The following is a 17,498-nucleotide window of genomic DNA, read 5'->3' as shown; positions in this document are numbered from 1 at the left end:
AAATACAGAGGGAAAGCAGAATGTGTAAAGGCATAGCAACCAGCTATATTTTGGAGACAAACATCAGGAGGTAAAGGACTGTGACAGTAGCTGCATGGCAGATTTGTCTCTATACAGGCTATTCAAACAGTGTTACATCTCACTAAGCGCCTACGTCACACTGAGTCCCGAGGTAATGAATGCTTTGGTTGCATGTTCCAAAGGCATTCGGCGTTAACGTGCACTGTGTCATGACATTTTTGATGTCTATCTGAGCAATGACATTACGAGACTGGTTATGTCATCTGTGTTAACTCTACTGATAGAGCCAAACTAATTAGCATTTACTATGGTTTATAACAGCTACTTACTATCGTCAATTCAAGAGTTATAAGAGCAGCTTTCTTACCGGGGAGGATGAGAAAAAACATGAAGCTCTACTCTTAAAATTTTTCATCATGAACTTCAAATGACTTATCACCATGGCAATCAGCTTCTGTGTTTGTGTCTGCTGCTGTTAAGGCCAGGCTTGGACGTCTGACGAGGTAAACTTGGCCGTCGGCTCCACGTGTTTGGAGGCCAAAACACATCCAAAATCGGTGTTTTTTGTTCCATTAAATGGAGTGCTGAAGTGGAAAAGGGTTTATTTAAAGATAAAATCGGTAACTTTCCACACACTCTGGAACACGTTTGAATCTAGCACAATATTCATCTTCATCTTTGGGTAATTTTTGTCACTCTGAGGCTCTAAATAGACAAAGGCTTCTTCCTTTGTTTCTGTGGTGTTGAACAGGGTCGTAGCTAATACATTTTTTTCCGGAGATTTCTGAGATTTGGGGGTATTAGCAGCCTCTGAGAAAGTTCTATTCATTCTGCAAGTAAAACAATAACACATGGTGGGTGTTTTTATACTTGAGATACTTTTAGGTCAAAAAGAAACATCTGTATATCCCTGTCAGAATGTTGTTCCTGGCCAGCCCAGTTGCTAGAAGAAAATGTTGGCACTGTAGTGACGTATTACATGAGCTGACTTTGTCATCAGGAGGTGGAGGGGATGATAGATGGTCACCTTGGTGTGCTGCCTGCCAAGTTGCAGAACCCTGTTCGAGAGCAACAACAAACAAAACCAGCTGTTTTTTAGCGAGTCATGGCTGTGTTTCTAGCGGCTTTATAGCCAAACAAATGTGGACGTTATTTAGCAGCCCCTTGTTGTGTTTTTAGTCTTTTTACCAAAACATTGCTGCATTTCCATTTCCTGCTGACATCGTTAACATTTGCACATTTCACACATATCATAATGACGTTTCTAAAGAGTAGCTGTCTTTGTCATCAGGTGGTGTCGGGGGTGGTGGATAGCATGGCACCGAGGTGGGATGCCTGCCAAGCTACAGACCACTCTTCAAGACCAGCAAATAAAAAAATTGGTTGTTTTTTGGTGATGCATCGCTGTGTATCCACCAGGGATTGTGCCCTCGAAAAGCAGTTGTTTTTTATGAAGACATTGCTGCGTTTCCTGCCAAGATATTTCCAGGAAAAGTGGTTGTTTTTTACCTTGAAATCACTGCTTTTCTAGCGGGTGTTTGTGCCAAAACATGATCTGTTCCTTATCATAACCTAGTGGTTTTGTGCTTAACCCTAACCACACTTTACCCACTGTGTTTTCGAAAGTTAAAGGAATGTAAAATCTCGACCTATTCGCAAAATAATAACGTATGAACAGACCATGATTGGATTAACCTTACAATGCCAACTGTTGTGGCAATTCGGTTGTCCTGGCAGTGTAGAGAAGCCTTGCAACAACTACCACGTTGTAGTGTACTGCTGATTTCAATGTGTGAAACTGCAGAATTGACACGTGCAACAGCTCTGCTTTGAACACAATTGATATGCACTGCTTGCTAGATGGGTTGCAAGCCACTACAGAGAGAAATGAGACTGAAATGCGGTGTATAAAGACAAGTCTAAGTGCACTTTTAAAAACATCACAGGTAAAGTTTAAAATGAACATTTAGTGAAGAAATATATTGGTGCTATAGTGACAGTGGTTCCAGATGTGGTGTAAGCCCTTCAAATCATACACGAGAACAAGAGTATAACATGATCACTATTCAACAAGAATCTACTTTGTCAGAAGTTAAAGTGCGGGTTGGTTTTGGAACGTCTCGGTTTGTAAATCTGAATGTGTGCTCCTGCAGGTCACACAGGCATTCAGCTCATTGTTACCAGAGTCCAGCAGTGATACCAGGATTTAGTCTGGCCCCCTTCGCTCTTCTGTCAGCATTCCACGGGTTTCATAGGTTGACACTTAAGAACTGAAGCTCATCCATCCCCTTCAGAAATCCTGCTGGGCAGAACCAGCTCGACCGAGGAGAGGCCTCTTATTTTACTTTTCCAACTGTTTGTCTTTTCTTTTGCAGTGTGTGTGTGTGTGCGTGTGTGTGTACAAGCATGTGTGTGTGCCCTCCTCACACTGTGTGTGAGGTCAAGCGGGAGGAAAAAGGGTTTCCTCAGCCAGCGATAAGGAATGGCATACACACAAACAGCTGTGCTGGATAAGATGCTCTATTAAAGGGGGCAACGTGCAGCTGGCTTTGCGCTGCACTCGTGACACAGGCACATGCACACACACTCAGGTGGCTCTCCAGGTTGCCTGTGTCTACATCTTGTTTTCCCTCCATGGCTGAGTGATGGCTCTGTTGCTTCACCGCACTGAGTGAAGTCAAATAACAAGAAAGCTGACAGCAGGGGGAATGACTTCAAGAAAATATTGTTGATAGGGGCCAGATCATGAAAAGCAAAGAGACGTAAAGTCACGGGTACGGACACGGGTATGTTGAAAGTGTGATTTGTGGTCAGGTATTTTGAAGTGCCATCAAGAGCATGCAAAACTAGTAGGCGTCGATATAACCCTAATCCTACAGCAATGCAAAGAAGATGATGTTGGCCAATCAGAAGCCTGAAAAAAGCTATTACCGGAAGGCTACCTGCAGCAGTGACCTTTGAAATGCATCCCGACACCTCTGTTACTCAATATAGTGCAAGAGTAACTGTACATTTAAGTGAAAAACATGTAAAAAGTTTGATTAGCAAGGTTAGAAGCGGCACTATTTTGGTTACGTTCACCATTGACATCTCATGAAGGAGAAAACGGCACACAGTCTGGACAGAATTTGACAAAAGATCAGTTTTCAGTAGGGCCGGGTATCGAAATAACCCCATCCCAAGCAGCCGTAAAACATCTCCAATCAAACAATGCCTGCATTTGAAACTTTTTTTTGCACTGGGGTCTGATCCCAGACAGTCCAAGCTACCTGGCAGATTAACAAACTTTCTGTTGCTGCCATAACGGTCAGTTCAAGCAGCTGCTAACATCCAACACCAAGCTGTTAAACAGTCCCAAAACCCATGGCAACACCTACACAGCTCGACTCATGAAACCTTGCCTGCTTGTCAGTGTTGCCAGATCTTGGGAGAGAAACAAGCAACCAGGGCTATGGAAACAAGCCCAAAAGAAGCGACAGATATATAAAGAAAAAGGTGACGTTTCGAGAGCAAACCCAAATAAGCAACTCCACTTTAGAAACAAGCCCAAAAAAATGCAACCCGTGACTACCAATATTTGTAAGTGACTTTACTAAAAAAACAAGCCCAAAGTCACAGCTAAGAAGCAGACCTGGCAACCCTGCGGCTTGTCCTCCTCGCATTTCCTCCGTCCTCCTGCGTGCTGACGTGGGACGTATCCCGCCTCTCATTGGCTGAGGCTCTTTGTCAGTCGTGTCACACTTCTCCAGTTTTCTAGCATGCCAGATATCCAGTCCAGATTTTGGAATCAACTATTGAATGAAGTGCTCTACTGGTATTGGTATCTCTTTAAGGGCACTGGTGTTGATACTGGCATCAAGTATTCAGTGACCTAAAATGCCTGCTTGCTTGTGGACGAAAGGCCAAAACTCATAGGAAGAGTTTTGTTATAAATATACCCATGTACGTGTGGACGAGGCCTCAGAGAAACCCATTTTTCTAGAGGCCGTGAAGAGAAAACATCACTCATGCAGAAATTCTATTTTTTTTTTAAAGATATAAACTGATGTAAAATGGTTTATCTCCACTTGCAGCAGCACAAAATAAAGACTGTATAAACACAGACACATTAGAGTACACTTGTAAGCCATCTGTCTGGATAAGGCATTAGATAAATTGCAGCAATGTCTCCTCTCTTTCTCTTCCCCCCTCTGTCTTAACCTCTCCCTCTTCCTGACCTCTTCTCTCAGTAGACACAGAGGAATGCATGACCAGAGATGCAGATGACTCAAAATGTTCATCAAAGCCAAAGCGCTCTCCGGGCTTCCAGCAATTCATTATAATTCAACTCCACCTTTACCACAGATTTAGCAAAGTAAACCTGTCTACGGCTGGAGTTGCGATGACTCAGACTGCTCCATACACTCTGGCCCCCATAGTAACCACATCTCCTCCTCCACATGTGCCATGCATCCTTAATGCTGTGTGTGGAGGGCATATTGTAAAGCCATCAGCGCAAGGCCACTCCATGTCCTCATTTGCTCCATTTTTCCGACGCACATTGCTGTCTCTGTTTATCTGTCTGTGGAGGCTACTTTAACTTTATACATTAACTTTGGCTCATGCTCTGCTGTTGTACAAGTAACATACTGCGCACATGTTGGCGACTTTTCAGATTTGTTTTGTGTTTTGAAGGACTGCAACTGTTGGTTGTACGACATGTTTTCTAATATAATCCACTCCCAAGCTCATCAGCCATGAGAGTCACATAAAAAAATTCTTTCCAATATTTTGTACTACTCAAAGAATGCAGAGGCCAAGGGTTTACTCTGTTTCACATGCATCAAGTCCAGGGAAAATTAATGTGCTGTGAGGGGGAGTTCATCCTGTGACGAGAAACCTCACTATATATTATATTCTATCTATCTGTTACATGTTCTGATGGTGTTAACTTTTGTCTCCCTCAGGGTGATTTCACCTGGAGCAGCCTGTCGGGGCGGAGCGTGCGTCTGATGCCAGTCCCGATCCAGAGCCTGTCGGAGCTGGAGAGGACCAGGCTGCAGGAAGTGGCCTACACCCGTTTACACCAGGACTATGATCTGGGGTGTCAGATCACCATGCCAAAAGGTGGGAGCATGTACGGTTACATAAGTTTTAGTTCCAGATTGGTGGGATTACTGCTTCGGCACACTCCAGATAGCATCAGCTTTGCAAGACCCCGACATGTATGTGACTTGTTAACTGTGACGAACCACATCTGTGATTGACTCCGGAACTATGCTCTACTCGTTTGCTATTCTTGACGCGGGTTTGCTTGCGCAGCTACTTTCAAGTGTCCCATAAAGTAAAGCCAAAGCTCGAGCCTCCGACCACATCCTCTTGTCATCCTTCAAGTGCATTTAAGGGAAGTCATGTACAGTCTGTGTTTGGGGAAGCTGTGACAACACATGAATTTGGATGTAAACCATACTTTGCATCGGGATCGGGTGCTTCCTGTTTGACGGGGTATCTCTTGACCCCCCCTCCTTTTGAAGACACGCGACTCCCTTTCCGCTGCAGCCAAAGCTGAGTGCAGTCACCCATGATCTATTAAAAGTCCTAAATGCTGCAGAAGTAGGCTGTATTTGTCCTTGTGGCTCTATCTTAAAGCTAAACAACTGTATTTGGGTCTTGTAAATCAAACCATTAAGCAAGTAAAGGTTTGGAAAATGACAAAATTAGACAAATTAATCTAGATATAGCAGAAATGGGCAGAGCGCTACACTCAGACTGGTTGAGAGTGTGGTTTGTTTCCCATTGGGCCCGCCCATGCTAAAAATGTCTACATGCAACACAGTTTAGAGAAAAGAAAAATATACAGAATCCCACTCAACTGAAAGCGAACATGTGGGCAATCAGATAGAATACTAATATTTATAGAAAGGGAATTTCTGGTTCTATACAACATGATGCAAGCAGTTAGACAATCAGGCAGGTTTTAATTGAGTACTCCAGAGATTTAGGCCCAGTCTCATTTCTTATTTTTACCCCTACCCCAGTTTATGAGTGTCTCTTTGCTCCTCAGACCAGAGTTTCAAGGTAGTGGTAGTGGGCTTCCCCTATAAAATGGGACAACCCTTCAAGACCCTGATATGTCATCAGCAGGCATAGATGGCATTTATATAATTGAGACAGGAAAGCATGGACGCTTGCGATTCATTGACAACTTGACTTCACACTATCAATCAATCAAACAAGTCATCAAATAAAAAAGGACATTGCTTCATTACCAGGCCACTAGCAGCGCTCTGTAGGCAAACAATAGCAACCCGTGCTTGTACCCTGCCAGTTTTTAGGAGCGATAACAAGTGCAGCAACTTTGCTGCTGGACCTCAGTTGAATTTCGGGCGTCTTATGCCATCAAAGCGGGGAAAGTGACATGGAAATATGTTAAAATGTAGAGCTGTCATGCACAAACTAGCAATAACGATGTAATGTTGGCTGGCTAAGTAGTTAGCTACCAAGACTGCAGTATACTACTAGCTAGTGACTTTTTTGTTATGTTTAGCCCCTTTTACACTGCCAGATTTTCCGCAAATGTTGGGTCGTTTTGCCGGCAAGCTGTGAGTGTTTAGACACACAGAGCCGGATTGGCGAGTTGATCCGAGGTGCCCAATTTTCCGCCTCGTAGGGTAGTCATATTGGCGGAACCCTTTTAGTTTAAACAGACCGAGGCGGCCTTCCGCAACGGGAGGGGCTGTTGATGACTTGTGGGAGGAGCTGTTGATGACGCCGCACGTGCGAGCCACTGGCGGTGGATAAACAGGAAACAGCTGATAGCAGGAATTAGCGAGCAGCTAGTAGCAAGAGGGAAACACAAACCTGACAGACACTGTAAAGATGATCAACTGGGGAGACAAGGAATTGCGCGCCCTCCTTGTCCTCGCAAACGAAGAGGCCATTAACCGTCAGATGACGGGGACGGTGAAGAACGGGCCGACTCACAAGAGAGTCGCCGAAGGACTGACCAGCCGTGGCTTCCCTCCCATGTCACTGGTTACGTCACACGCTGAGCTGAAAAAGCCGCAATCTGTATAAACAATAGTAGGTAGGCGGCATTTTGCTGCACTCCCCGATTTTGTTTTTATACTGCCAATGCTGAAAGAAGACTGATTGAGCTTTCCTGCAAATTTGCACAATTCCTGTCTAAAAAGGGTTTTGCTATAAAGAAAAGGACCATATGAGGGTTAACACTCTTTGAAGTGTGTCACTGAAAAACCTCAGTTTGGAGGAGCCCTAACACTCTGTTCCAACAAGAATTAGGACACTTTAGACATATATGTAAACCCGCAAATCAGAGGGGTAGGGTCTGAGCAGTAGAGGCAAGGAGTGTCCTGGTACTGAGCCTCAGTACTGGACAAGAGGTACTGGAAGCAGCAGCGGCCAAATTACCTTGACTTTTACAACGTAGAAAGCTCCAAAAATGCTGAATCCTACATTTCCCACAATGCAGCTCAATAATATCTTTCATTAGGTTTCCCTTTCCCAGCACAAATCCATGATCCCAGTTTGAAGCGCAGGCTTCTTGTTAAAAAAAAACCCAGTAAAGTCTTAAGCCAAAACTGAGATGACATCATCAGGGTTATTTTCTCAGACTTTGCAGGGCTCTCTGCAGCCACAGAGGACATTTATACAACTGTTTTCACAGGGTGAGTAGTACGCACAATGAGAAGTAAACTGAACTTCAAGTAAAGTTATGAAACCCCCACATTAGTACTTGCTTGGAGGAAAAAACCTGCTGTACTTGTGGTACTGTCGGTAGTCTGGCGAGATGGTTGTCTTGTTTACAGCCAGTGTTTGTCCCACCAGACTCCTTTATACTGCTGTTCCTGTTTCCAGACCTCAGCTTTTACTTTGCCTTCTTATAAAGTGATCACAATTGATAGAAATGATGGCTCAAAGAGTAGTATATAGGGGTGGAGTGTCCGCTGTAGCAGCAGTATAGTGCAGCCAGTGGATTATCCAGGGCCTTGCATTCCAGCTGAAGGTTAAACCTCTCCCCACCATGATTTAATACGTACTTGTCTGTGTTGCTTATGAATTCCAGAGCCCCTAACGGCCGCCATGTGCTAGCGAGGGAAATATTTCAACTGGTGTGTAAGAGTTTTGTGTGTGTGTGTGTGTGCGCGCTATTTCAGCGCTGCTAATGTGTGCTTTCAGCCCTGCTGTTTCTCATATTTATCCGAGTGCCACGGGGTCATGTTTCTAGTGTTTCTTCAAAAACCGAAAACAGATTAAAGAGAGATAGAGACGAGGGAGACAAAGAGGGATGGGTCGAGGGTGTGATGAGACAGAGAAGAAGCAAAGGTTCATCAGAGAGTTTCACAACTGCTTGGGAAGTTGGACCGGGGAGGTTTGGAGGTTCGGGGGATTTCCGTACGGCTTTCGGAGCCATCTGTCAAAAATCCAAACCATTTCCTATCTCTGCTTCTCCTCTCTCGCTCTCTCTCGCTGCCCTCGTTCTCCATCCCAACATCTGCTTTCTTTCTCCCATCTCACACCCTCTCCTCACTGTTTCCCACCTCCTGCACCCTAAGATTCCTCCTCTTGTCCTTCTGACTCCAAGCTGCGGTTTACTTTACAGCTTGGTTCTCGTATATCACCATAGTGGCAATAAATGGATTACCAAAGAACAGCAGCAACTTGTTCAGATTGGTCCGAGACAGTTGGACACATGGGGAAACTGAACCTGCTAGCTGACGTACCATCGAGCGTGTTGTTGGGGCTGGATAAAATGTCCCAAACCCTACAAGTGGCTCATTTGATACAGCACAAGGGAACATCTGGGGGTTCAAACAGAGGTTGCTCAACTAGCAGATCAAAGCAAAGACTCCCTGAACGAGTTCACAATGATCTGATGACCAAAAATCCTAAAGGCAGAGTGACCGAGTGACGGCAATAAAAGCTGCTGAGGTTTCACAAACTGACATCCTGGCCTGAAACGAGGATTCGGAGACTTTAAAGTTGCATGTAGCACGGTTGTTCAGATTTCCCTGATCATTAATCAACGACTTCAAGAGTCATTCATCATGTTGACAGCTGACTTTCCTTTTTTTAAAGCAGCCCAAAAACCAGGAAGCATAAACATGTATGGCGCTGCAGCAGAACATATCCAAAACTATGATCCTTACACATATTAGCCAGTGTAGATGAAAACTATGAGCACTTTAATATGTTTTTCTGCTGGCTAATACCGTAGCTGAACCTGTCTGATGTTTCAGCTAAATGGATTTGAGTTCATAGACAGCACCTCCCCCGTGGTTAATTTATGTCTGCATTCCTGACATAAGCTTATTAGATATAATAAGTGAGATAAGATGCAGCAGATATGGAAACCATTTGTTTCAGATGATTTATTTTCTTGTTTTTTTTCCCCGGCACAGATGGGCAGAAGAGGAAAAAGTCCCTGAGGAGGAAGTTGGACTCGCTAGCAAAAGAGAAGAGTAAAGACAAAGGTACGCCAAGTTCTTTTTAACACGCACTCTCTTTCACTTTTTATTCGTCACGACTCTAACGTCTCGCTCTCCTGACAGTGAGACACAGGGCCAGTCTGTGGTCCCCGCCCCTTAGGCAGGTGAACGGAGAGGTTATGAAAACACAGTTTCTGTTTACTGGGCTTTGACAGTTTATATTTAGCTTAAGTGGAGGGACTCCTTGTAAGGGGACTGGCTCTGAGAAGCAGCCACTCTGCTGCACTAAGCAAAGCATATTTGGCAGAAAGAGAATCTTAGTCAAAAGGAGCACAGTTGCAGAGTGGAGAAGGACTAAAGAAACTCGGCTTCTCTTTTCAAATTCACGCTGATCCTTTAGTTCTTTTTGAGTTCTTACATCACTGACAAATAGTGCTATATTATCATGGTGCATCAATATCCTGAGTATTGGGATAAAGTATATTGTGATGTATTGTGATTTATTACCTTTTTCGCCAATTATGTTCTCAAAGGAAAACACTTTTATTGTCGCAAAAACTACCAAAGCGGGCTACCAAAAGTTTAATTTGTTTTTGTACTATTTAGAATTTTTATAATTAAAAAAAAAGATACTCTGCACAAATTGAGGCTGTCAGTCTTAACAAAAAAGGAAGTACAGACCAATGATGACAAGGCTATCAGACTTTCATTGCTCCTTCCCTGCCGGGTATGTGTCACATTTTCCCATTCTGAGGTTCAGTTAAGTATTCTATGTATTTATTACAGATTACAAACCATGGTGCTGACCTAATGTTCGTCTCTCTTTGCTGTAGAAAGTTACTTCGGGGCCTTACAGAGGTGATTAACAAAGAAACGTCAGCCAATTCATGTCATCTTAAAATGTGTCAGCAACCAACCTCTCCCTCTTTTTCCAAATCTCTCTAATGTCGGTGAAGATTCTCAGTCATCCAGGTCATGGTAATTGTAAGTGCTATGTCGTAGGCAACTGGACTTGCTTGCGTTTCTTGAAGACATTTCGCCTCTCATCCAAGAAGCTTCTTCAGTTCTAAATGACTGGTATGAAGTTGCAGGCTTTAAACCCTGTGTGGGTGGGAACCCTTGCAGAGTCGTAGGGGTCACATGGGGGTTTAAAGCCTGCAAATTCGTACCAGTCATTTAGAGCTGAAGAAGCTTGGATGAGAGGCGAAACGTCTTCAAGAAACGCAAGCAAGTCAAAGTCATCAAGTCAAAATCTCTGTAATGTTACCATAAAAATAAGGAGGAAGCAAACCTGACATTGGTGATATGATGGCTTAAAGTAGCCCAGGTACACTTTAGCTTTAAGTTATGTTATGGTAACATTAAGATGTGACTATAGACAATGTGAAGCTCACGTCATGCTGCGGTAGTTGGTCCAACTAACCACGATAAACAACATCGATCCACATGGCAGCTCAAGGCTGGATTACAGACCCTGATTACTATCTCCAGTTACACACCTGGATAGTGTTAACTATTGTTTTTGGATTAAGTGCATAAACTTTGGTAACAGAAGAAACAGAGCGTGTACCTCAAGGTGGCGCCCCCAACTCTCATGCCAAGACGTACCTTTACACTTTCCCAGTCCCCAGCCACACCTCCAAACCATCTTTAAAATGAGGTTCTCTTTTTAACGTGGAAAAATCGACCAAGGTTTTGCAGTGGTCCAAGCTTGCTCAACTGTTACTGGAGCAGAGAGCGAAAAGGGGCGGGACTTAGGAAGGGCTTACTACTGGTTTTAAGTAAAGCGAAGTAACATCGAATGACTTAAGCAATTGAGCTAGGTATTTATAAACAGCTCGTAGACATAAAGAAGCAGAACCAGGAAAGAATCTAAAAACCAAGTAACTCGTGCAGTTTGCATGATTGTCATGATCTGTCATAAAAAATGTGTTTATTCATGTTGAGTTTTCGTCACTGCTATTTTTGTCAACCTTGGAATGAACATTATTTACTCCATCAGTAACAGCTGTTTCCCTTATGATGAAGCTGCTAGTATGTCACAGCTGTATAGTCTGAAAAAAGCCCATGCTTCAGCCAATCAGAATCCAGTATCCTCAATGACAAGTGTGAATCCAGCTGGTGATTAATATGAGCCAAACAACCAGAACAACTTATTCCCAGAGCAACATTCATTTTAAGACAAGTCCCTAACGTTCATGTCAGGGTAAGGCTGTACGTAGGTTTTCCCTCCACTACATGCTTGGCTCAACCCCTCCAGAGCAGATGGCTCCGATGCACCCGTAGTCCAACCTGCCAAATGAGATTCTAAGTTTAATTTTCTCCCAGGGTCCCTGAATACCAGCCCTGCGTTTCTCTTTGAAGCAGGCTCAGTCGTTTCTCTGTGAGAGAGCAAAGCAGAATGCAGCCACAGCTATGTGAGCTGTTGTGACCAGACCTCAGTCAAACTATATTTGCAAGTAAAGCTGAGTAGATAAAATCTGCTGTGAGTGCTTTATGGGTTTTTACCTCAGATAGTATCACGGAAGATGTCAGTCAAAGTAAAGCTTTACAAATTGATCTCTAAAATACGTCTTGGCACTTTGGCTGTATTGTCCTGTGTGGTAAAGCTATCATCTGGCACTTTGGGCACGTTAAAAAAAACTTTCCCGACTTTCTGCATGGACTTAGAACGCATCCAGCTAATAAAAACACACTGCATAAGAACTCGGTATGAAAGAAAAATGGTGCTGAAAACCAGGAATGGCACTGTAGGCCTGGAAAATGTAGATTTATGAAAATCTGACATGGCTTGATAAATGTGGTCTGGCCCTAGATGCACTGTGAAGGGCTGTGCATTACGTTAGCGAAGCACTGTACATTATGTGATCCAGATTGTGTGTGTGTGTGTGTGTGTGTGTGTGTGTTACATAAGCCCTGTGAGGCTGCAAAGCAAATTCGTTGTGTCACAGTGTTAGTGGTCATGTTGTTCATGAGCACAGCCCTCCACTTGTGGTTGTGGAATGCATTTCTCTCCACTGTTTTCCTTTGCCTCTTTTCCACACACACATAAATACACACACATCTACTGAACAGCTGGGCTGCTTTTTCTCAGCTGCTGGCTCAGGCTTTGGGGTTCTGTGTAATGGAATATATAGGCTGCGATGGCCCGGCATGACATCATCTTTCTGTGCGTATCTTTAAGTGCTTTCATCCCTCGGCAGCACAACACAAATTTGCCCGAGTTAATTGCGGCGGTTTTGCTTCACCAGATTTTTGTATAAACTCTTGCTCAATTTGGAGTACGTCTTGTTGCAAGTTCTTGCCAAAACAAACTGCCTCTCGTCATAATTTAAAATGAGTGAAATGTGTCGGTGCGGAGCAGCGTCTAAAAATGGCCTGCCGGGAGAACATGACATTGTTTGTGGGTGAGAGTCATCAAAGTTGTGCTATTTTGGTCAAATGCACTAGAATTAGTGGTCTGTCATAGCCAGGGTTTCTTGCCAACTTTCTTTCTGTGATGTCTTATTTTGGAAAACAGATGTACTATAGTAGTGCTATAAGAGCTTTAACAGTCGTAGTAAATGTGTTGTGAGGCTTTTATCGCATGAGCTTCAGCAGAAGTAATGCGTTTCATTGGAGATGTGTTTGATGTTCCTGCTGGAAGTTCACAGAGCTATTTTTGGAAGTTGCTAATAAAGCGTTCATTTTTACTTGCAGCTAACTTGGTGCTTTTGTTGTTCAGTTTTTATCCAGTAAAGTTTTATTGAACTTTCTTTATCACTACTCTCACCCAGGCCCCCCCAGGTACAGCCCTGGGCTTTGAAGCTAATATGACATAGTGGCCAAACCATGGAATTACAATTACAATCTTGCAGAAAATAACCTCTGTGGTAAACAAAAGTTCATGATACTTGCACGCTTTCTTTCACAAGGTAATTTTTCCAAATTAACACCACTCCGCCAGAAGTAAAACGCTAACATTAGGCTATAAACGAACCACACCACAGTCTCAAGATTTCGTTGTCACCATGACAAAGAGGCTGAAAACTGTTTTCAGCAATTATAACCTTCCATTGTCTCTTTTAGCCTCTTGCTAGCAACCGTCTTTTTTAAGACATATTAGGGCTTAAAAATGTATGACTGTCATTTCCTGGCGTATTAAGCTGCAGAGTCTCTTAATAACAGACCACATTTCAGGCATCTACCCAAACACCCATTGATTTCAAGCTGAGGGAACCTGGAGTGCTAAATTGCTAACTCATATTTGGCTTTTAGGACTCATTCCTGCACCACTTGATTGGGCCAAAAAGGACGTTTTAGACCCATAGACCCATTTTTTTCAGTGTCACAACCTCTGTGAAATGATGATCTGGATTTGATCCATTCAGTCCAGTAACAAAAGTCTATGAGAGCTGCATGATGAAATCATTTTACTCCTATACCAGTTAGCAGAGGGCTAAACTGGAAGTTAGCTGCTCGGCTGGCAAAGCCTCCAATGCGCCTGCACTATGGGCCCACTGATGTGAAAGCAGAATGGAAGACTCGGGTAATTTTATACATGGAGGACGAACTCTTTGAGCAACTTTTACAGGAATGCGCCTTCAATAGCCTCGAACGCTCATCCCCTTTACCTTCCTTTTTTCCCAGAATGCATACCCCAGGCCTTCAGTATAGCGCTCTCCCAGGTCATTGCTAACGACAGAACGCATAGGCAGCGCCAGGATGGCTATCGTCAGGACCCTCCACAGCGCGAGGAGCATAAGGACTCCTCTGACCTCGTCTCGTCCATTTTACAGGTATATGAATTTATCTGTCTCTCCTTCAGTTGAGATCTTTGCTTTCTCATTTGTAAACCACTAACTCTTGGATCGTCCCTCCTGCAGTTTGCCACCAAACGGCCGTCCAATAAGGAGTTATCCAGCAGTAACTCTTCTTTGAGTTCCACATCGGAGACAGCCAATGAGTCAACATCACCCAACACGCCTGAGGCTGCACCCCGAGCACGCAGGAGGGTGAGACAAAATAAGACATTTAACCCCAGTCTGGGATCAGGTGTTTTATTCAGCTGAACCTATCTGAATAAAATGCACAATCAATCTTCCAGGGCGGCATGTCAGTGGACTCCATCACAGACCTGGATGACAATCAATCCCGCCTCCTGGAGGCCCTGCAGCTCTCTCTCCCGGCTGAAACACCAAGTAAAAAGGAGAAGCACCGGGACAAGAGGCTGAGCCTCAATCCCATCTACCGTCAGGTGCCCCGGGTGGTCGACAGCTGCTGTCAGCACATCGAGAAATATGGTGAGCGGCGAACATGCATGTTCATTCATCTCACAGGTGCTACAGACAGCTATTGTTCTCTAGTCAATGACTTTTTTTTCTGTCTCTACTCAGGTCTGCAGACTGTGGGGATCTTTAGAGTGGGAAGCTCTAAGAAGAGAGTCCGACAGGTGAGGTAGCAACGTGTCTAAATAACAACTCAAAGGCTAATTTTGCAGAAAATGAAATTACTTTTTGTGTGAAATGCTCTTTACACATTCCACGAAAGTCAACAGCAACAAACAAAACCTCCTTTCTAAGAATAGATAGTGTGATAAGCAACACAATGAACCAAAATGCCAAGTGCCGAAGCGAACACACATTCACACATTCTTCTTGAATTTTCTACGAAATACATGCACAGTAATCCAACAGAGCTGGTCCCAACGCTGTATCTGTCAGCTAGGGAAATAAAATCTCACCAGCTCAACACACACAAATTTGCAATCAGTTATTCTCCTTACTCCTACACCTCTCATTATCCATCGCCTTTGACAAAAGACTACGTAAATCAGGGTTAAGCGTCACGGCTCAATCAGTGTGGGCTGCATCATTTTTACATAATCTTTCCCATGCTTTTTAAAACACTGTTTTACACTTGTAGCAGTGACAGGAAACCAGACACACTGGCTGTTTATGAAGAGAGAGGAGGTTATTCATTCACTAAGCGGCACAAGTATCTTTGACCTTCAGGTAGATATCCAGGGTTACCTACACTGTAGTCGAGGTTGGATGCCACGCTTGAGTTATTAAATTTTAATGAAATATAAAATACAAACCTGACCTTCAGGTAAAAAGAGCAGAGGTTCTGTGTTATTCCAGATTTCATATGGGTCATGTAAAGAGCATATTCCATTTGGATGTTCTGAATTAGGCCTTATTCTGAATGTCGCATTTTCCAATTAAGACACTTGGTATTGGCTCCGTTAAATATAATAGTCCTGTGTTCATTGTGGCTAGATGGACCACTCTACCCCTGTGTGTGTTTATAACACCTCGTCTTTATTATAAACTCACTAAATTAAACGGTTTGTGTTCAGTATAAATATTCACTTTGCATTCTCTACTGGTCTGTGTTGATACAATCCAGTGTCAACATTTACGCATTTGCCACCATTGTCAGCTTGTATAATGAGAATTTATTAGCTTAATTTACTGTGAGTGTGAAAAGAGCCCTATCCATCGTCAGCGCCGATAGACGAATTCTCTGGAAGTCGTCCAAAGGTCAGATCCTAGAGATTAAGATACGTACTGGTAAAACTAGTTGCAGAGTTGACCAGGTCACTTTGAGGACCAACAGGAAGTGAGTGCATGTGGGTGTGTGCTCTACCCAGAATATAATGTGCATTGTTATGTGTGGAGGATGTTTCTGAAACCCCGTCTTCCTCTGTTTCTCCTTCAGCTACGTGAGGAGTTTGATCGCGGCATTGACGTTCAGCTGGATGAGGAGCACAGCGTTCACGATGTGGCTGCTCTGCTTAAGGAGTTCCTCAGGGACATGCCCGACCCTCTTCTAACCAAGGAGCTCTACACGGCGTTCATCAACACCACATGTAAGCTTTATCTTCCTTTTTTCCCCTCTCTGCCTCGCCTCCTTTCTTCCTCTGTCTCTCCACTCAATCCATCCGTATCTGTGTTGCAGTGTTGGATCCAGATGAACAGCAGACTGTCACTCAGCTAATGGTCTACCTGCTCCCAGCATGCAACAGTGACACCCTACACCGCCTCCTTGAGTTTTTGTCCACCGTGGCCGACCACGCCCACGACCGGCACGACAAAGACGGACAGGAGGTGAGTGCCAGTTTTTATCAACAGGAAATATGACTCAAAAAGTCCATTAAAACCATGAATTAAGTGGCGAAAAACAAAAACACGAGGCAAAAGAACACGTCCAAATGTACTCACTTTGAGTCCTGTGCAAACACGTGCAAACAGCTTATGGGCAGCCTTGTGTTTGCATTGTGTTTCCGCCTCATTGGGAGGAAATTACCAAAGAAGTGATAGCATCAGTTAGTGTGGCTGGTATGCACACATATTTCTTTAGGCCTGAAACAGCAGTGGAGTGGAATGTTTTCAGGTCTCAGAGAGTGCTACTACACGTGTAAAAACAGTTGTATAAAGGCCTTGGTGGCTCCAGAGGGAGCTGCGTGATCTGATAAATTGTCTCAAGTGATTTCACATAATACGCTCGAATCTTTGATCAGACTGTCTGCAGTCAAGATGCACTGTGGGTAATGTAGGCACCGGGCTTTGACAAGAAAGAAGAATGCAAGTGAGAAGTGAAAAGTGTTCCAATAATACATTTGGATTGGATATAGGCTAGAGACACGGGTATGATCAAGCAGTCTCCTAGAGTCAATCCTCACAGACCCCCATGTTAAGATGCCCAACTTTACAGCAGCTGTAAGTGACAGGTGGGTGCCATCTGTTGACCAAGTCCCCACCACGGCAACAATGTTGGTTAGGTTACATAACCATGACGTAACCTCAGATTCGTAGTGTATAGGTGTAGCTGTAGCATTCCTTATTTCAGTGTGTTTTCAGTTCACCAAGTCAAGTCTTACTCGGCGTTTGGTTGTACGAAAAGACCATCGACGAATTTGGATATTTATTTTTCTGCTACGTCATGTTACATTTTGTTTTAGTGGTTTCAAGCACTAGCGTTATCACCAGGCCTGGAATTTCGTCATTTTAGGGGCAAGGCCACTTCGCCTTATGTGTTGTCTTGAGGGCACAAAGGCCAAAAGCC

At 43.8% G+C, this 17,498-nt stretch overlaps 1 protein-coding gene across 2 annotated transcripts in view; it reads left to right on the top strand.

Annotated features, from left to right (window-relative positions):
• Positions 1-17,498, top strand: part of LOC126401660 (rho GTPase-activating protein 6-like) — a 97,805-nt gene that overhangs the window by 69,023 nt on the left and 11,284 nt on the right. For both annotated transcript variants that reach the window (XM_050063019.1, XM_050063020.1), the window contains exons 2-9: positions 4,968-5,127; positions 9,423-9,494; positions 14,079-14,227; positions 14,315-14,443; positions 14,536-14,731; positions 14,825-14,880; positions 16,152-16,302; positions 16,392-16,540. In XM_050063019.1, the coding sequence (XP_049918976.1) occupies positions 4,968-5,127; positions 9,423-9,494; positions 14,079-14,227; positions 14,315-14,443; positions 14,536-14,731; positions 14,825-14,880; positions 16,152-16,302; positions 16,392-16,540 (1,062 nt within the window). The remainder of the gene's footprint in view (positions 1-4,967; positions 5,128-9,422; positions 9,495-14,078; positions 14,228-14,314; positions 14,444-14,535; positions 14,732-14,824; positions 14,881-16,151; positions 16,303-16,391; positions 16,541-17,498) is intronic.

Source organism: Epinephelus moara, chromosome 15 (genome assembly GCF_006386435.1).
Source record: "Epinephelus moara isolate mb chromosome 15, YSFRI_EMoa_1.0, whole genome shotgun sequence".
NCBI classification, from domain to species: domain Eukaryota; kingdom Metazoa; phylum Chordata; class Actinopteri; order Perciformes; family Serranidae; genus Epinephelus; species Epinephelus moara.
Note: the sequence above shows the minus strand (reverse complement) of the source record. Positions and strands in the feature narration are given on the sequence as shown.